The sequence below is a fragment of the Tuber melanosporum genome (genome assembly GCF_000151645.1).
Source record: "Tuber melanosporum whole genome shotgun sequence assembly, scaffold_48, strain Mel28".
NCBI lineage: Eukaryota > Fungi > Ascomycota > Pezizomycetes > Pezizales > Tuberaceae > Tuber > Tuber melanosporum.
The window spans coordinates 630445-649877 of record NW_003299093.1 but is presented as its reverse complement, the minus strand read 5'-3'; the positions used below and the strand labels follow the sequence as shown (position 1 = coordinate 649877).

The 19433-nt window shown below is 42.9% G+C and overlaps 2 protein-coding genes; one reads left to right on the top strand and one right to left on the bottom strand.

Moving 5' to 3' along the window:
• Positions 1–7009: 7009 nt before the first annotated feature.
• GSTUM_00008576001 (uncharacterized protein) lies at positions 7010–10150 on the bottom strand. XM_002840136.2 has 2 exons: positions 7708–10150; positions 7010–7648 (listed from the first exon to the last, which is right to left on the bottom strand). Exons 1-2 carry the CDS (start codon positions 9558–9560, stop codon positions 7642–7644), a joined length of 1860 nt encoding a protein of 619 aa, XP_002840182.1. The 5' UTR covers positions 9561–10150; the 3' UTR covers positions 7010–7641.
• Positions 10151–10874: 724 nt separating this feature from the next.
• On the top strand, positions 10875–12544 carry GSTUM_00008575001 (uncharacterized protein). XM_002840135.2 has 4 exons: positions 10875–11284; positions 11378–11679; positions 11746–11763; positions 11818–12544. The coding sequence occupies exons 2-4, from the start codon at positions 11498–11500 to the stop codon at positions 12434–12436; spliced, it is 819 nt and encodes a 272-aa protein (XP_002840181.1). The 5' UTR covers positions 10875–11284; positions 11378–11497; the 3' UTR covers positions 12437–12544.
• The last annotated feature ends 6889 nt before the right edge of the window (positions 12545–19433 follow it).

Here is a 19433-nt window from a genome sequence, read left to right as displayed (position 1 = left end):
TACGGCTCAGTTGGAAGCAGGAAGGGATGGTGGCACATTGGCAGACTTCGGACAAGGAGCTCACCCGCTGCCCCACAATTGCGATTGGAAAAGGCAAGGTGGTGATGGCTGCGCACCACCATTCGCTGTACACTTACCTTTGCAAGTCCTCGGATGTGGTCATGTACATGGACAGATCCAAGACCTCTGAAGGGGCTGGTGTGGCATGGGCGGTATTTGAGAAATGGGCCCTGACTCATGTTGACGGATGCTCGGTTCCACCATCTTGGAGTATTGTTGAGTGCGAGCTGTTTGCAGTTGTCTGTGCGCTCCGACATGCCCAAGAAATGGCCAAAAGGCGCCCAGTTCATGTGTTTCTGGAATGCGTTCCAGCTCTCACTCTGGTAGACAGTATGTTTTCAGAAGAAGATTCGGCTGAGCTGTGGGAAGTTATGGCACCACTGCTTAGTGCATTCAGCCACGTCAGCCTTAGCTGGGTTCTGGGACACATGGGTATTGATGGCAATGAGATGGTAGACCAAAAGGCTAAGGCGTGCGTGGATCGTCCATTGCACCCTCTGCTTTGAGAAGGGGTTAGCTTTGGGATCGGGCATGCAGTGTTGGCCCGCGAGTTGCGAAAAGAAGAGTAGGGTTCCTGGCACGACAGGGAGGGACATGGGTATTATGCTCATGAACTTAGGGCACCTCGGCATCTTCGTGGTCTCACCTGCATGGATTCCTACATCCTGCTGAGGATTCACAGTGGAATGGGCTTGGTCGGTCATGACAGCTGTGAGGGGAAGGATAACAGACACCACTGGATTGAGTGCCCCCTCTATACTATAGAACACCCTACTGACAAGGACTTATACAAGGATTCGGCGATATTGCGGTGGAAGTCCTAGCGGGTGAGTCACAGGTGGTTAGGCCTAGGGATTCCCCAGTATGTTGAAACGGTGGACGGAGAGTTGGTAATGGCAGGTAACCCCTTTGATGGCACACTGATGGTGGAGAGAAGTGGCCAATTGGCAACAGTAGGGGACCCCACGACCTACACCGAGTGCGAGAAGAGACACAATGGCAGTGGATGCGTTCTGCCGGGATTGGTAACCATGCTGAAAAAGTGGTGCTTTTTGACCAACCAGTGACGATGCAACTGTCCCTGTTGTGGGACCACGATTTCTGCAACGGCTACCTAGAAGGGAGTCACCTTTGCCGAACACTTTGAGAAGAAACCCTGCTGTTTACAGATATATCACGATCGATTTTGTTATTTGTGGCATCAACAATGGAATGAACTGGACCTCACGACTCGGATGTCGGTAGTTTTGCAGTGGGCCAAGACAAATGAGTTGTTGAAGGAAGAGTGTTGTTTATTTTGTGGGATGGTTTTGGCTGAGGGGTACTTGGACCTGGGACTATATTATAAGTGGACGGAGGGATGTTAGGATAGACTGTATATTTCCTTTGTTTGGTATGTGGGACAGATTGTATTGGAGACAGATAGGGGTGAGGGTATGAGATGGTAGTTGGGTAGCGGGGTGGGAAGATGCGTAAATCGGGGTGACATTAGCCGTTATGAGCACCCGTGAGCCCACATAGGTAGTGATTTTTGGATTTATGTTTGGAAGGAGTGGTTACGAGGTGAAATAGTTCATGGTAGTTTATTTTAGATAGTTTGGTTTTATGGAGAGTGGGGGAGACTGGTCGTATGCTGGTGTCAGTGGTACTAGTATAAATAAAATTAAATTAAATTCTAAGTACTTTTCCTACTTATTACTTTAATGAATACAAAACACCTTCACGATCTTTTTCTTTATTCCAACATTATCGTTACGCTAAGGAAAGCTCTTCATGAAGAAAAGTTGGACAAAGCTTACGATAGGTGTTTCCAGTAGAAGACAGAGGTCTTATACTATCGGTAACATAGGCAGAGCCCTAGTGCTATCATTAGACTAAGGAAAGAAACAGAAGAAGAGAAGTATCGTTCCCCGTCGCTAAGAACTAACTATCCAAGGAGGGATCATTACAAGTTTCTTAAATTGTTTCTCAGTGGGAACTAGATCTGAGTCAGTATACTATGAGGGAGCTTCTTGTACCAGAAATAATATCTCTGAAAGCTCGAATTGACTAGATATTACTTGACTGATTGATGGCAAGTGTACCTTAGTTGGTAGTTTGAAGATTGAACTGGGTCGCAATAATTCTTCAGGAGTATCTAGGCCGACTGTAATATCAATGACTTCACTCAAGGTATGAATTGAACCTATGTACTCACAAAAAAATATAAAGTAGTATCCAATTAGACCAGAGAGTCTTGGTAACAAGGAGATCTAAAAATATCCTGTTAGGCAGAGACAATCTGATAGACGTTAGAATTGTTTAGGCCAATCGAAATTCGTTTCTGTAGAAGGAGATTGTCTATAAAGGCTCAAGTTTACTTGTTTTATTCATGACTACTAAGAGCGAAGTCAATTCGGTAAAGTAAAATAGAATTGTAAAAACAATATTATATTATTAAGGTCTGTTCTTCGTTACTTGATAATGTCTAAAGCTTAAGAGGTACTTAAATATTTATATTCCATGTCTGAGTATTCGCAGACTACATTTATTTATTATACCACTATGTAACTTTCTGATTATAACTTGCAACATCGGGTATTCTTGAAAGGTGCGAACACCTGAAGACCCTAAAAATCACCACACCCTTCTTGCTAATTATGATATAACTAACTCGGAACTATACTGTTCCCAATAGTAGTTATCTGATCTTTAGAGTCTTTAGACTTGGAGCCTAGTTCTCAAGTTGAACCAAGTTGGCTCCAATTGTCTTCGTTATTGATGAAATGATCAGTTTCATCTGCAGGTTGTATCTGCGAAGGTAGTCATAATCACAATCCTTTTTTAGTTACCTGACTTTAAATTTCTATAACTCCTTACCCAACAGATAAATGTTTTCTGGTGGACTTCCTACTAATTCACAGAAAGCTATTCTACCCGATTGTCAATTATTCTCTTGGTTGGCAAACCTTGATTGCTTTAGGTAAAAGTATTTGAATCACTGTTGTAGCATGGGAAGTTGTCTTCGTAGCTACAATATGTTCTGAAACCTGGTTGCAACACTTGGTGAAGTCTAATAACTTCTATAGTATTGTTTCTCAGAGTTCTAGACTTTTCTAGACATTGTAGAGTGGGTGTGAATGTATTAGTCTCTTGCTGAGATTCTTTACTATTCAATACCACTTCTTTGTGCAGAAATGTCCCGTTACCTATGGCCCATACCAAAGGTATTACATATTTGAAGCCTAGTAATGTTCTGGTTATTTGACAGAATTACTCTATTGTACTTCTCAGACTTAGCCGAAGGTCCACTCCCATATATCCTGCGATCAGGATCTGGTTGGACAGACTGCAGCGATGTATAAGGTGTTATTCTGACACCTTATACTCTGTGGTATTATAGTCACAGGATGCAACTGAGATTGATATGTATGATGATGTGTGGGCCCCATTAGGGAGCCAGAGGCTGGTATTAGAGACCAGAGATTCTGATTCCGGGTGAGGTTACTCTACTTAGGGTGACTCCTTGGTATCGGATCCCTGTATTCCTAACAGTTGGCCACAATTGTCTCTCCTATTGATAAAATGATTAGTTTCATCTCTGGGTTGTATCTGCAGGAGTAACCGTATATGAAACCTTCTGAGGTTGCCAACTTTATATCTCTATAACTCCTGAATGAACCAACAGATATCCTCTAGATGACTTCCTACTAACCTACGGGAAGCAACTCTACTAGATTGGTATATAATCTCTCAGTCTGCAACTCTTTGTTGTTCTAGGTAATAGGACTTTAGATCCTATTTGATAATGAGGATAATTTCTGCAGCCATGATGTATTACTGGACCTAGTTGTAATCCTCTGTGAAGTTTATTGGCTTCTTTAGTAGTGTCTCTTGGACTTTTAGACTTAGCTAATTATGGTATGATATATGAGTGTATGTTGACTCTTCGTGCAGATTCTCTAATGTTTAATACCATATCTTTCTACAGGAATGTTCCATTACTTGTGGCACATGCCAAAGATGTTCTTTCTTTTAAGCCTAGTAACTCTCTGAGTAGTTCACAGATTTACTCCATTCTACTTCCCAGACCTAGCTGAAGGTTTCCTCTCATATATTTTGTACACAGGCTCCAGTCAGATGGATAGTAGCAATGTATATGGTATTATTCTGACACCTTCAATTTTGTGACATAATAGTCATAGGACTTAACTATGATTGAAATGGATAACAATATACGGGCCGTATAAGGGGGCTGGAGGGGGGTGTTGGAGACCAGAAATTCTGATTCTGAGTGGAGTTATCCTACTTAGGCTGGTTCCTAGGTATTGGATTCCAGTACCCTTAACACTCTTAATCTACTTGGCCGATTTAAAAGTCTATGGAAATCTTAGCACCAAGATATCAGGAAGAAAATGGTAATGCAATGAGCATAGAAAAAGGATCAAGATGAAATAAGATGTAGGATTGAAAGAAGATATAAATAAAAGATAAGGAAGCTATTTAAAGTATAAATGATTGATGCTTGAAACTTGTTTCCCCCCTTAGTAGCCATACACCGTACCATAATATCCAGCAACTTCACAATTTCATGATTGATTTCCTCAATCGTAATATTTTCCTATTCTTCTTTAAGAACAAGCTTCATTGCTCTGAGCATAGTTATACTTTCAGTACCACGATGGTGAAGTATTCACCATTTCATTAGGGTCTAAAGATGCTCTATTGGATTGAAGTCGGGTGAGTTTGGAGGCTAATCTACCTTCGCAATACCCTCTTTTATCCACTCCTGATTTATAAAATCAGAATTGTGGGAAAAAGCATTATCCTCCATGAGTTGAAAGTGAGGATTGAGGATGGAGCGAGTCCGGCTGGTTGGCCAAAGTAGTGGTCTGCATAAGGCAGTAACATATCTCCAGGAGTCAATTCCTTTGACATTCTTCTAAATAGCGTATGTAATCTTGAACTTTTTTGCCCTTCAAGATTGTCGTACTAGCAGGGCAAGGATTTCTGAGTCTCCTTGTTCTTTGGTAAGCTTTCTGAGAGCTTTAGCTGCTCATAGTACTGCTAACTCTACTTCCTGCAGTTTTCACCACTCCTCCGTTCCCCTCCAAGCTGTATTCAGCTCCTGCTCTTTCTCCTCAGCCACCTTATTCCATTCCTTCACCTTCTCAACTACCATCGCTTTCTCCTCCTTGGATTCCTTTACCCAAACATAAAAAGATCTCTTCCAATTCCATCCAATTGCCCCCCAGCACATTACTGATTCTTCTCGCTTTTTTTTGCTTCCCACACAATCATTCTCCCACCTTTCCCCTTTTTCCCTCCAGACACGCTGGGCCCCAAAGCCTGCCCTGATCTCTATTGCCATCTCATCTGTAAACCCATAGTTTGCCTACTCTCTGTTCGGTAACCAAAGCTCCTACTTCTCACAATATTTCTATTAAGATAGATGACACATTAGTATTCTGCAGGTAGGCAGACATCTTCTCTGGAAACTCCAGCACTCCTCCTGCCGAGATGACTGGGCTGGGATAGGGGGCTTTCAGGTGGTTTTCTTGGTTTGATTGGATAGACTGTAGTGACGATTGGTCGTCAACTGTTTCCTCACGCATAACCTACCAACCAGGATCTGTTCAGATGAGATGGTGTTTGGGTTGCTTGGGGGACATTATATCATAGAACAAGTAAGAATACTACCTACCAATCGCTTCTCTTTATTTTCCAAAGTCAGAACTGGCTTAAATTCTTCCTGATAAGAGCTAATCTCTTGTTTAGCCAAGGCCCGAATCACTGTTGTTTGACTAACATGGGAGAAGCCCCCCTCGCGGCAGATATCAATTATCTTCATTCACCAAGCATAAAAATCTCTCTTAATAAATACTATTAAGCGATCCTCATCCTCCTTGCTTAACAAGGCAGGTCTTCTAGACTGTGCTTTAGAATCTAAGCCTGAATGGGCAATCAGTTCATCGAGTGAAAATGGAACATCAATTAAGCTCAAGCCAGGTTTCCTAGCAGCCTGACGTGCCTGGCGGGCATCAGAGGCATTCCCTTTGGTGTGTTGCCAAATCTGCTGGGCGGTAGAGATTGGAATGCCTGTAACTTCTTTTATTTTTTTGGAATGTAATCGGCTTTTCAAGGCTCCGGAAAGCAATTATCACGGCCTGACGGCGTGGAGTTATTTCCTTTCCTAAATGAAGCTTAGTTAGTAATATATCCTGTATGACCTCTTGTTTTCCAGCTCATACCTCAGTTCATAATAGCCAATACATTCAGAATCCAGGATCGTGGTATGACAAGCGAGTTGTGTGGACGTGAGTGGATAAATCATCTCTCACATTTTTACTGGACACTTGGCGCCAAGATTTCCGTAGACTTTTGAATTGGTCAAGTACCTGGATTATACTTACAAAGCTGTTACAAGATTAGAATTAATTGTTATAACAACTTTTATTCTTTGTATGAAAATTCTCACTAATGGTATAATTTATAAAATTAAACAATGTTTTTTTTTAAAGTTTTTATCATAGCTATGTAGGGAAAGCAATTTTAATATCATACTAGCTATATTACTCAAATATTATATTCTAGTCCTTGAATTAGTATTGGAAAACTTTTCCGTAAGATTACTTTTGTGAGTTTCATAAAAGTGTAGTGGTTGCTATGCAAACTTCTAAGTGTAATAACTCAACATCAGGTTTAAGGTGTCTGGCCAATTTTCCCATATCAACACCCATATGCAAGCCTTATCGAGATTGAACTTCATCATATGACATCACTCGGAAAAATCCATGTCTAGTACTCTCACAGCCCTGAACACCAATTCTGCCGCCACTGGTTGGTATATAGCGGTGAGACTACCTTCAATCGTCTAGATATTCCCTTACAATACCCATCTAACATGACATGTAATGAAGGGAGGGAAGAAAGGAAGCAAGCGGAATAAGGCGGAAGAGAAGCGCAAAGGTGGCATTACAAGAGTTATGATTCCAATTTACCCTTGGAGAAAAGACATAATAAAAGGCTAATGACGGTGTGTTAAAATGACTTCGCCGAAATGGCCTGAGCGGTGAAGGTGGAGGATGAGGAAAGGAGAGGAAAATCAAGAATGCGCACCCAACTACCTTAATCCCAAGGCGCCGTAATTCGAAAAGATGCAGTGAAAAGAACGAAGATCACGAGTGGTATAAAAAAAAAATACAAAAGAAAATGACTAGGAAACGAGAGGATTTCGGGAATTTGGTAATCATATGATGTGCTTAAAAGTGACTAAGAGAAAGCTGGAAACAACAAATCAAGAAGTTTTAAGAGTGAGGCAGGCAAAATGAACCCATGCTATCCCCGATCATTCCAAATTCCCATGCTATCGTGAGTATCAAAGTGGAGGGAAAAAATAAAAATAAGGGAAAGGTATGTAAAAGAATATAACAAGGAAATGAAGGTGAAACCCATCCACTCCCCTCCCACACCAAATGCTAAGTTTTCTTCAAACTAGAGCTAAAGCAAGCCCTCCCATAATATTACTAATTTGCAGTCTTCGCGTTGGAACTGCCGTTGTCCACCCATTCCTCATTGGTGTTAGTGTTGCCGGGCAGCTCCTCACTCCCTAAACTTCAAATTAGAATACAATTCAGAGAGAATGAGGACGAAAAAAAGAGGACTTACTCTTTGGTTGTGACCTCCTCTTGATCGTCGCCTTCATGTACGAGGGTGGTGGATGACGAAGCAGTGGTGGTAGGAGTGTGCCCTTCATCCTCCTCAGTTCCTGCAACCGAAGAGCCCTGAGTGTTGGTATTGGTGATCTCTTTTGCAGTTGTGTCGACACTAAGTTCGTTGGCAATTGATTTTGGCTCCTCGACAGCCTCGGTGATCCGGTTGGGCTCGGGGGCTGCTGCTTCATGGGCGGTCACAGCGCAAGCCTCAACCTCTACCCTCACTTGGCCCTCGGCCCTAGTTGGGTTTTGGGTGGCAGACTCCTCAATGGCAGAACCTTCGGATTGTGTATCTTCCTTTTGCAATCGAACTTTCGGCGGAGGAAGCGAAGATGCCTCCTTTCTTCGGCTTGTGCTAGTCACTGAGCCGGACCTCCTTGGTGGTTGATGAGTTGGTATCTGCTTTTTATCGGTAACCTTGCTAGCACTTGCAGTCGTTGGTCTCATCATGCGAGACAGGAAATCCCCGCCAACTGGAGCAGCGCCAGCAGTGGATCCTGCACTTGTCCGGCTGTTTCGGGTGGCGGCAGAGGTAGCTGGTCTAACTGGGGACTTTGCAGTCTGACGCGCAGTAGGGCGGGTACCCAAATTAGACTCTGGGCGACGTGGTCTGTTGTTTGGAGAGGTCCGACGGATGGTGGACGTAGAAGAGGGAGGGCGACGGGCTGTGGGCTGTTTGGCTTGATCCGCCGCCAGCTTTGCTGCAGAAGCTGCGGTAGGGCCAAAAGCTGAGCCACGCATGGCTGCCGGCTTGGTTGGCTCCCTTGGCTGAACAGGTTTCTGCTCGGTTTTAGGTGGAGCGGAGGCCCTTGCGTTAGAGGTAGCTGGCTGCCGAGTCTTGGAAGCTGTCGATAAAGTTGCATCGTTGGTGTTTGTATTAAAAGTAGAACTGGTGGGTGTATTGGATATCGATGTAGTAGTAGTCGAACGAGTCTTGGAAGAGGCCCTTGAGGTGGAGGCGGGTTTTCTACTATTCGCGCTACCGGTAGTTGATAAAGCACCGCGAGCGGGGCTTCTAGGAATAGTTGGAGAGGGCAATGGGGAAGTGGTGGTGGTTCTGGATGTGGGGAGAGTGAGAGTATTACCAGACGAAGTGGGTGGTTTTACAGAGGCTCTGTTCGACCTCGGGGAGTTGAAGCCTGATTTCATGGGGGATTTGGGAGGATGGCCGGTTTTGATGGCCGCGGGCCTTGGCTTGGAGGTATCGGCTTTCGTCGGCTTTGTATCCTTCTTTTCTTCCCCCGCCTCTGTGGGTATCGTTTCAAGAGGTTTCTGGGGGGTTTCAGCGTCCTTCTTGATTTGAACTTTTTCGGGCACGGAAGTCGGGACGGTAGGCGATCGTTTCGGCGTAGAGAATCCATTAACAGATTCTTTCGGCTCAACTATGATTTCCCTCTTAATATCTCTTGTGAAATCTGCTTTGGTCCCGAGTTTCTTAGGCTCTTCGGCCTTTGGAGCTCCGCTAGCTGGCTCAGTACCTTCCTCCTTCTTGATTGATTTTTCTTGAACCACCTTATCCTTATCCTGAAAACCTGGTGTAAACTTCCCTCCATCTGTAGTAACGACTGGGCTAGGAGGAGCAGATATTCTCTGCAACCCCATCATTTGACCGTTGCTTCCCGTAACCGCCACGAATGAGGTCCTGACTTTGCTCAACGGTTTAGGACTAGGACTGATATCGCGTGAAGCATTACCACTGGCAGGGCCAGCAGAACCAGAGTTTTCAAACATTGCCAGGAGACCCTTCACACCAGCAGCCCCAGAGGGGCGAGCCCCCCCGATGCGATTCGATTCCGGAGAGGCCATGAGGAAGCTGGTAGAACTTCTTTTTGTTGTAGTTGAGCGAACGTTCAACGCCTCGCTTGCCCCGGGTGCGCGAACAGTTGTTTGCTTTTTTCTCGGGGTTTTTTCCTCCGGGCTGGCTTGTTTTGTTGGCGTTGTTTCTAGAAGTGGGTGTTGGCTAGGAGGGCCCCTCTCTGTTCGTGTTGGTGACAGAGGGAGAAAGAAAAGGGGGCAGGAGTATGGGAGGTTAGACTAGAGGTGGGTAGCCGGGTTCGGTTGAGAAGTTTGTTGTTATGGGAAAGGTTGACAAGCGGGTGATCACAGTGGGGAGTTGAGAGGAAATGAGAGGAATGAGACGGTCGTGAGGAGAGGTAGCGTTGCTATGATGTTTGCAAGTGGTCTCGAGCAGAGCGGGATATAAGGCTGGGCTTGGTTGCTTAGGCGGCGGTGGTGGTGGTTGGATCTGGATTGCTCTCGGCTGGTGCCACAGCCCTCCAGGTTCTCGGGCAATATGTTTGCAACACAACCGTGAGCTGAGGGGCCTTCCAGTAGACGAGTGAAACTTTCGCAGGCTAGCTACCGTAGAATCGGCGTGGGTGACAGGTGGAATAACGAGGAGGTCTCTCTGGACTAGGCGAGGGTGACGAGAGGAATGAGGGGAATGTGTAGAATATGGTGAGAGGAATATGTATCCGGAGAAATTTGACGGAAGGGTGCGTTATGCAGGCGGGAATAGGGGAAGAAGGATCAGGGAGGTAATCGGAAATGGGACACGATACTGTGTCACAGGTTGGATGTATGATTAAGTTACTTGTGTGTTGTAGAATGTTGAGGAATCGAGAGGAATTGCGAGTACCGGTATGGATGCTGCGAAATTGAGTTGATCAATTGCTGTGCCGGCCAGAAAGGAGCGTCGGGAGGGGTTTATTGTACTTAAGTACAATCAAGTATAGGTAATTTATTGGTCACAGAAGCAGCTGGAGGCTATGATAAAAGTGTGAATAGCAACGGTTGGAGGGAGGAGGAAAGAAGTGACACTGCAAATGACCGGACGCGTGCGCGCTATCAAAAATGATGAGAGAGGAAGTATGCAGTATCTTAGGGGCATACCAGTACTGTAATGGTACTGGATGGTGTTCCATCGTGAATATTAGAGCTGGATTCAATACCACGACCCTCCAAAGTTCTAACCATTCAATCCAATCCATAAACCGTGCCCTGACTTGGATCGACTGCGGCTGGCGCCATATCATTTCTAGTGTACTGTACGGAAGTTATGTGGCCAGGATATTGTACCCTCAAAATACCAGGCTCTTGCCTGACTCTAAATCACGGCGAAGAACGCCTTTCGAAGCTCTCAATTTATTGTCACGTTTCGGTCACCTATTCCACACTCTGTGCTGCCTCTGAAACGACCCCAAGAAGACTACACGAAACATAATAACCCCAGACGAGGCGACCAAGACGGGAGAAAAACGTAAACCTTCTCCCCGCCTCATCTGAGTGACCCGTACTCCTTGCTGTTATATTTAGGCCATAAGGGTGACTTGGGCACGGCGTGCGATTACAGGCAGACCTACGATGCTAGCATAATACCGGTACGGTACTCGAGTGCTGTAATTCAGCTACAGACGCGAACTCCCAAGCTGAGCTCTGAGCACTGAGTGCAAGAGAAGGAGAGACATTGATGGACATGAAGCCGATGCCAGTTTGTGCTTGCGCAAGAGTGCTGCAGTATACCTCATCATGTGTATCTCCGATCATCCTGTTCCTCATCCTGCATGAAAGAAATCTTGGCACTTGTTAGGGTTTTGCACTAACATTTGCTTGCGTTCGATAAGCTCCTCCATCCCATGTGTGATAAGCACAAACACACTCCTACCATTTCCCTCCGAATCAGATACCAGTACCGCCCTTTCCATTACCAGCCTTTCCACGACACGAACTTTTAAGCCACTCCAATGCCAACTTCTCAACGCTCTGGTGAGCCTCACAGGCCAAAAAAAATACCGACCCAGGAACAACAGAGCAACCCTTACTTGTCCATGTTCAATCATTTTCGTGATGAGCTTGATGAACATCACGACTGCCGTGAGAGGGTAATTAAGGCATCTCGTGATATTACTGCATTGAGCAAGAAGATGTATACAGTCCTCTCGTAGTCTCATTGCTCAAACTGTTTCAAAAAGCCATTAACTGATAATTTTAGGATTTTCACTGTTCAGCGGTATTCGATCTCCACCTCTCGTAAGGATACAGTATAAATTAATCTATTTAACAGGGCTCGCGAACCTTTCTCTCCCCTTCCAGCTCCCCTTAGCGAGGAGTACGAAACCCGCTTCAAACAGGTTCAGAGCATAATATCCATTGTTTCACCTGATCTTCAGGATATTTCTACCTACCGCTATGCTCGCCAAATCTCCGGGGGTATTCAGGAATATATCGAGGCAACAGCCTTCCATCATTACCTTACCACAGGCAAATTGATCCCTCTATCAGAGGTCCAACAATCGGTAAAGTCTCCTGTCGAGATAACACCTGGAGATTATATCCTTGGTATATTCGACCTGATCGGAGAAATGATGCGGTTCTCTATCACCATGATTGCGACGAGGGGCGGTGCGGACAAGGATGAGAAAGTGGCCAAGGCTCTAAGAGATCTAAGAGAATTAAGGTTGGAATTCGAGGGGTTGGATACTACACTCGGTGGGGGGAGCGGGCTCCTGGGGAAGGAAGTTCAAAAGAAGCTTGGTGTCATGAAAACTTGTGTAGAGAAGGTTGAGACGGCAGTTTGTGGGGTAATTGTCCGGGGTAGTGAAAGGCCGAAAGGTTGGATCCCCGACTTAACAGGGGCCGTAGGGGGAGGTGGCAGGATGGATAGGATCTATGAAGACGAGTAGAGTTAGTGCTGTGGATGAGTCTTGCTGGCTAGGCTGTGCTCGCCTTAATACCGGTACGGTATGTTTTCTTGGTTGCCGCTTACTTGTAGCTTCAGCTTCCTACTTTTAGAGCACCTGGGTTGATGCGTCAACAAACGTGCATATTCGCCCAGAGCTAAACCGTACTTTGCACACGGTATTAAGGATAAGCTACCGGTGGTAGTGAAACAGCGCTACTAAATTTATGTCCAGCCATTCATTACTCGAGTAAATGCCTAGCACTTGTCTCCGTCTGGGACAGGTGTCGACTTTGTCAAAAATGCTCACAACGCTTATTCCTTCCTCCGTGCCTCACTAATACTTATGTGATGAGTACTCGTACAGTATGCGGTCGGTAGATTGTGGCACCGTATGATCGTCACTGATACTTTACATCCGAGGAGATCCATCAAAACTACATTTCGCACTGACTGTGCCCGTAATAGAAAATTTAATTTTTTTTTACTACACCAAACACAAATCTGTTCCCGTTACGCAACGTACCGTACTTGTGAAGTGCCAGGATTGGTAGTGCACCCCCATGAGTCATACTGGCAAGCCGGTACAGTCACACTAGGTGGAATCTAACTCAGTACCAATAATACCGGTATCTCCAAAGGCTCAGAAGTCCGACTCTTCGAGTTTGTGATAGTAGGTCCGTGGCCTGAACCTGAGTCTGGGTTGTTCTGGAAACAAATATGGTGTTGTACCATGAACTAGCCCCCCAGCACCCAACCAAAGAAGTATCACAAGGCTTATGATATCCTCGATCCACGATCTTTTGGCATTTATTCTTGGAATCCTTTTCGCCCGTTCTTCGTTGGACATTCTCTGGACAGCTCCAATAGTAATGGAGTACAATACCCGTAGGGTGATAATAAAACTCAGGCCGCTAGTTATTTTACATCAAAACCAGTCAGAGACTCACAGCTCAACACGACTACCAGTAGGGGTTTTCAAAGTTAAAAAGATGATTTCTCAGTAACAACTGGGGCGGGAAGTTGCATTAGGTTACTTTATAATGTTAGCCAATTGTGTCCTCATGTTTGGGATAGCATATTTGAATACAGCAAGGTAACTGAAGGAAAAAGTATCAAGGCTGAGGGGGTACTTACAAATAATGTGTAGAGCTCATTTTATTAATAAGAAGTCAACATCAAGAGATTTTTATAATACAATATATATAATTATTTCTAAAGTCAATAAAAATATTTTTAAAATTTTTCCCAGCAGTCTTTGCACTCCTGGTTTTTCTTTCCAAAGTGAGTGCAATACCCTTTCAGCCTGTTTTTGTCAATTGTTGACTGGGGGATTCCTTCATGGACAGTTTTGAAGTTTGTATGTGTTAACTTCATAATCCTGGTGGATCTCTTTGGCGGTTTCTCAGGTTCCGGTTCCCACTTCCTCTTTTTGGAGTGACCAACTCCGTTTATAAAGAGTTTCTCTCTTTTTACCTTTTGTTGATTCTTGTCTATTTGACTAGGATATGTGGCGGGATACTTGGTATCCCAGCATTGTTGTGTGGTAGGAAAAGGTAGGTAGATAGGTAGAAAGCCTTGGTAATAAGGAAATCTAACAATATACTGTTAGACGGAAACAATCTGATAGACTGCAAAACTGTCTAGGCCAATCAAGATTTGTTTCTGTCCATGGAGATTGTCTAGGAAGGGTCAAATTTACTCATTTTGTTTATGACTACTAAGAGCAAAGTAAATTTGGTAAAGTAAGATAGAATTGTGAAAACAATATTATATTGTTAAGCCCTCTTCTCCATTGCTTAATCATATCTAAAGCTTGGAAGGAATTTCGATATTTTTGTTCTGTGTTTGAGTGTTCGAGGACTACACCTACTTATTCTACAACTATGTACTCCTCTGATTATAACTCGCAATATTGGGTATTCTTAACAAGTGCGAATACCTAGAGACTCTGAAAATTACCACATCCTCTTCAGCAATTACGATATAACTAACTACGAACCATATTGTTTCCAATAGTACTTATCCGTTTATTAGAGTCTTTTAGACTTGTGGTCTGGTTCTCATGTTGAACTGAGTTCGCTACAATTGTCTCCGTCATTGATGAAATAATCAGATTCATCTGCGGGTTGCATCTGTGAAGGTAGTCATAATTGCAACCGGTTTAGGTCTTCTGACTTCAAACCATCATAACTTCTTACCTAACTGATAGATGTCTTCCAGAGAACTTCCTACTAATTTGCAAAAAGCTTTTCCACCAGATTGATAAATATTCCCTTGGTTGGCAACCCTTGGCTGCTCTGGGTAACAGGATTTCAATTGCTATTGTAGTATTGGGAGTTATTCCGCATCTACAGCATATTTTAAAACCTAGTTGTAACACTCTGTGAAGTCCATTGGCTTCTATGGTAGTGTCCCTCAGAGTTCTAGACTCTTCTGGTTGTTCTAGAATGGATGCGAATGTATTGGTCTCTTATTGAGATTCTTTACCATTCGATACCATCTTGTCGTCCAAAAACGTCCTGTTACCTAACACTCATTTTCAAGACATTACATCTTTGAAGCCAAGTAACCCCCTGGGTACTTGATGGACCTACTCTGTTCTACTTCCTAGACCTAGCCGAAGGTCCTCTCCCATATATTCTACAATTAGGATCCAGTTGGATGGATGGCGGCGACATATACCGTGTTATTCTGATACCTACTATTCTATAGTATTATAGTCACAGGACGCAACTAAGATTGATATGTATGATGACCTGAGGGCCCTGTAAGGGGGCTCAAGGGTGGTGTTGGAGACCAGGGATTCCGATTCTGGGTAAGATTATCATACTTAGGGGGACTCCTAGGTATCGAATCCTGGTATTCCTAATAGCAGCATCTTTCTATTCTTCCAGGACTAACTCCCATATAGCATGCTGACTACTTTGTTGTCCACTATCCAGTACTTTAGGTTTGTCTAGTACTAGCGATATGGTATTGGATATATGGGTTTGATCCCTTTAAATGGTATGGGTAAAGTTACTATAGTGATTTGCCTGCTATTCTTGTCAGGTGGCCAGATTGGAAATCAAGTTTTGTATAGCTTGAATATGTTGGGTCTGTTGTACTCTAAACTCCTGGAAAGCTCATTCCAGAGAGAGATCTTGCTCAAGTGCTTCTTGCTGCAGTTGGGTGGTTACTCCCTTGTGATGCTCTTATTATGCATCCTGTGCTGTCAATTTAGCAGCTATTTCCCTTTTGATCCTTTCGTAAATTTCTCGCTGTTTGCTTCCACCACAGTATACTGACGTAACATAATGGCTATGTCATTGTCATGTATGTCTTGTCCTTCCAACAATCTTTGCTCAATGTCTATCTGTCCTTGCATGTTGGCCTGTGAGTTGGCTGATAAAGCTTTAAAGGCAATGTTGGCAGTATCGATACTTGTTGAAATACCCTGCCGTATTTGACCTATGACTATTCCAACCTAGAAGCAAGTCTTGTGAGGTCTACTGCATGGGTGTTTAGACATGATGTGGAGGATTCTGAAACAGGAGAGTGCATCCTTGCAGATGATGAGGCAATGAAAGTTTTGCCTACTGGTACTCCAAAAGGCTTTCAGCGAGCCTGAGGAACAGATGTTACGTGGCTGACAGTTGTACAGTAGTAATTTCTAGAGGTATCCATTGGGTCCCCTGGAGCAATCTGCTTAGGAGGTTGAAAGATCTTCTTTGCTCATTTACGAGCTCATTTTTCTGGTACGCAGACTAGAAAGCCTACTTTTTTGGAGGTTTCCATTTGCGTAACAAATGCGGTAGGATACTTGGTGTTCTAGCTGTATTGTGCGAGAGGAAAAGGTAGGTAGACAGGTAGAGAGCATTGGTAACAAGGAGATCTAACAATATACTATTAGGCAGAGAGAACCTGATAAACTTCAGAATTGTCTAAGTCAACTAAAAGTTGTTTCAGTAGATAGAGATTGTCTAGGAAGGCTTAAACTTCACTAGTTTTGTTTATGACTATTAAGAGTGAAGTAAAATAGGTAAAGTAAAATTAAATCGTAAAGACAATATTATATTGTTAAAGTCTCTTCTCTATTATTTGATGGGTCTAAAGCTTGAGAGGCATTTTGATATTTATATTCCACGTCTGAGTGTTCATAGACTACATCTATTTATTATACAACTATGTACCTCTCTGATTATAACTTATAATGTCAGGTATTCTTAAAAGGTGTGAATACAAGGAGACTCTGAAAATCACCACACCCTCTTTGGCAATTATGATATAACTAACTGGGTACCATACTGTTCCTAATAGTAATTATCTGATAATTAGAGTCTTTACACTTATGGCCTAGTTCTCAAGTCGAACTGAGCTGACCCCAATGGTCTTCATCATTGATGAAATGATTAGTTTTATCTGCGGGTCGTATCTGTGAAAGTAGTTGTAATCGTAACCTTTCCAGGTCACCTGACCTCTAACCTTCCTAACTCCTTACTCAACCGATAGACATCTTCCACAGGACTTCCTACTAATTCGCAGGAAGATATTCCACTAGATTGCCAAATAATCTCTCTGTCAGTAACTCTTGTTTTCTCTGGGTATCAGGGTTTCAATCACTGTTATAGTGTTGGGAGTTATCTCTGCAGTTACAATGTGTTCTGAAACCAAGTTGTAATACTTCATGAAGTCTATTAGCTTCTATGATAGCGTTCCTCGAAGTTCTATACTTATCTAGTTATTGTAGTATGGATGCAAATGTCTTGATTTCTCATTGAGATCCTTTATCATTTGATACTATCTCTTCACACGAAAATGTTCTGTTACTTATGGCCTACGCTAAAGTTGTTATGTCTTTGAAGTCTAGTAACTCTATATGCTGTGGACGTATTTACTCCGTTCTACTTCTCTGACCTAGCTGAAGGTCTCCTCTTGTATATCCTGTGAACAGAATCTAGTTGGACTGATGCCAGCGATGTATATAGTGATATTCTGACACCTTCCAATCTGTGGTATTATAATCACAGGAGGCAACCGAGACTGATATGTATTATGATATCTGGGCCCCATTAGGGGACTGGAAGGGTGTGTTGGAGACCAGGGATTCCGATTCTGAGTGGAGTTATCCTACTTAGTGTAATTACTAGTTATCGGATACTGTTATTCCTTACAATACAACAGGCTACAGTCTTAACAAGGATAGGAACTGTTTAACTTGGAATTCTTTCACACCATTTTTGTACTCTTGTATAATATTCCTAAGTCTGTATTAATATATAGTGATGGACAATGATTTCTTTCTATATATATACATAATATATATATCTTCTTCTTCAATAGTTCTTAAGTCCCTTTGCTTATATTACTAACAGTTATTTGACGTAACACTTATTGTTATAATGTATAAGAATATTGCCCTTAGGCTTTTGAGAAATGCAATGCATATAGAGTGAAATAATGTTGTATTCATATAAAGTAATAAGTAAGAAAATTACTTAAAACATTCAATTCAATAATATTTATACTTCAACTTCTGACTTCGGCATATAACAGCCTAGTTCTTAAGGTGAACTGATTTGACACTCCATTGCCTCTCTTATCAATGACATGATCAGTGTCATTTGCTAGTTGTATCTGGAGAGATAGTCATAAGTTCAACCTTCCAATCTCACAAACTTTAAATTTCTATTACTACGGATGCAGCTAACAGATATCTTCCAGATAACTTCCTATTAGTCTATAGGTAGCTATTCTACTCGATTGATAGATATTCCGTCAGTTGGCTACCCTTTCTTATTCTGAGTAACAGAGTTTCGGTCATCATTTTAGTATTGGGAATCATTCCAGCAACTACAACACTTTCCAAGACCTAGTTGTAATACACTGTGAAGTCTATTACCTTTTGTAGTAGTGTTTTCTAGAGTTTTAGACACCTTTAGCTATTATAGGAGAAGTGTGAATGTATTGGTTTCTGGTAGAGATTCTTTAACATTTGATAACATATTTTTGTATGCAACTATTCTGCTACTTCTGGCACTTGCCAAAGGTGCTATATTTTTGAAGCCTAGTGACTCCCCATGTAGTTGACACATATACTCTGTTCCACTTCACTGACTTAATCCAAGGTCTCCTTTCATATATCCTGCGAACAAGATCTGGTTGGAAGGTCGGCAGCGATGGATAGGGTGTTATTCTAACACTTTAAAATCCATAACATTATGGTCACAGGATATAACAGAGATGGATATGTATCTTGATGTGTGAGACCTGCAAGGAGGCTGGAGAGGGGTGTTGGATACCAGAGATTCCGATTTCAAGTAGAGTTATCTTACTTTGAGGGGTTCCTCAGTATTGGATCCTGGTATTTCAAATAAGTACTATTAAAGGTAATGAAAGACCTCCTCACCCTCAAGCCTGAAGTCACTCTGGTATGAAACTAACAGTAGCCCTCATAGTAAGTCCACAATATTCCTGATGGATGAGTACTAAGGGCAAACTCTAGAATACTAAGGTGTATACATGACATATAAGACCCTGGCTGAAGCCCTAAAGCTGAAGGGGTATCTACTAAAGGCAAGGTCCCTGTACAAAAAATCAAACTAAAAATCACTACTGCCTATTCTATATACCGTCCAACAGCTCTTATCTACCATAAAAGAAAATCAAGAACAATTTAACTCTACAGGTAGCAGAATGGTAGAGAGGCAGCGACCAACATATCCACCAGTAGCACCAGCATGACAGGCTGTTGACTTCAGGAACCCAGTTTGCCAGTTACCTCTGTAAAGCATACAGGTATGGAGGATCAGTACTCATGGTGTGTGACCAGTACAAACACCCTAAAATAAAGACAAAACATAGAGATGGTGATAGGCCAAAGCAGTCAGTAGGACCTATCTCCCACCTATGGTGTCCTTCCTATTCATGCTATACTCACAATCAAATCAAAGATAACCAAACAAATTCTACAGAATCCAGTACATAAGATCCAAACAAGTCCAACAGGATAGTTGCAA

Bases quoted from the DNA above. Each gene is read 5' to 3' on its own strand.
- GSTUM_00008576001 (XM_002840136.2), bottom strand. From the start codon at position 9,560: ATGGCCTCTCCGGAATCGAATCGCATCGGGGGGGCTCGCCCCTCTGGG.
- GSTUM_00008575001 (XM_002840135.2), top strand. From the start codon at position 11,498: ATGCCAACTTCTCAACGCTCTGGTGAGCCTCACAGGCCAAAAAAAATA.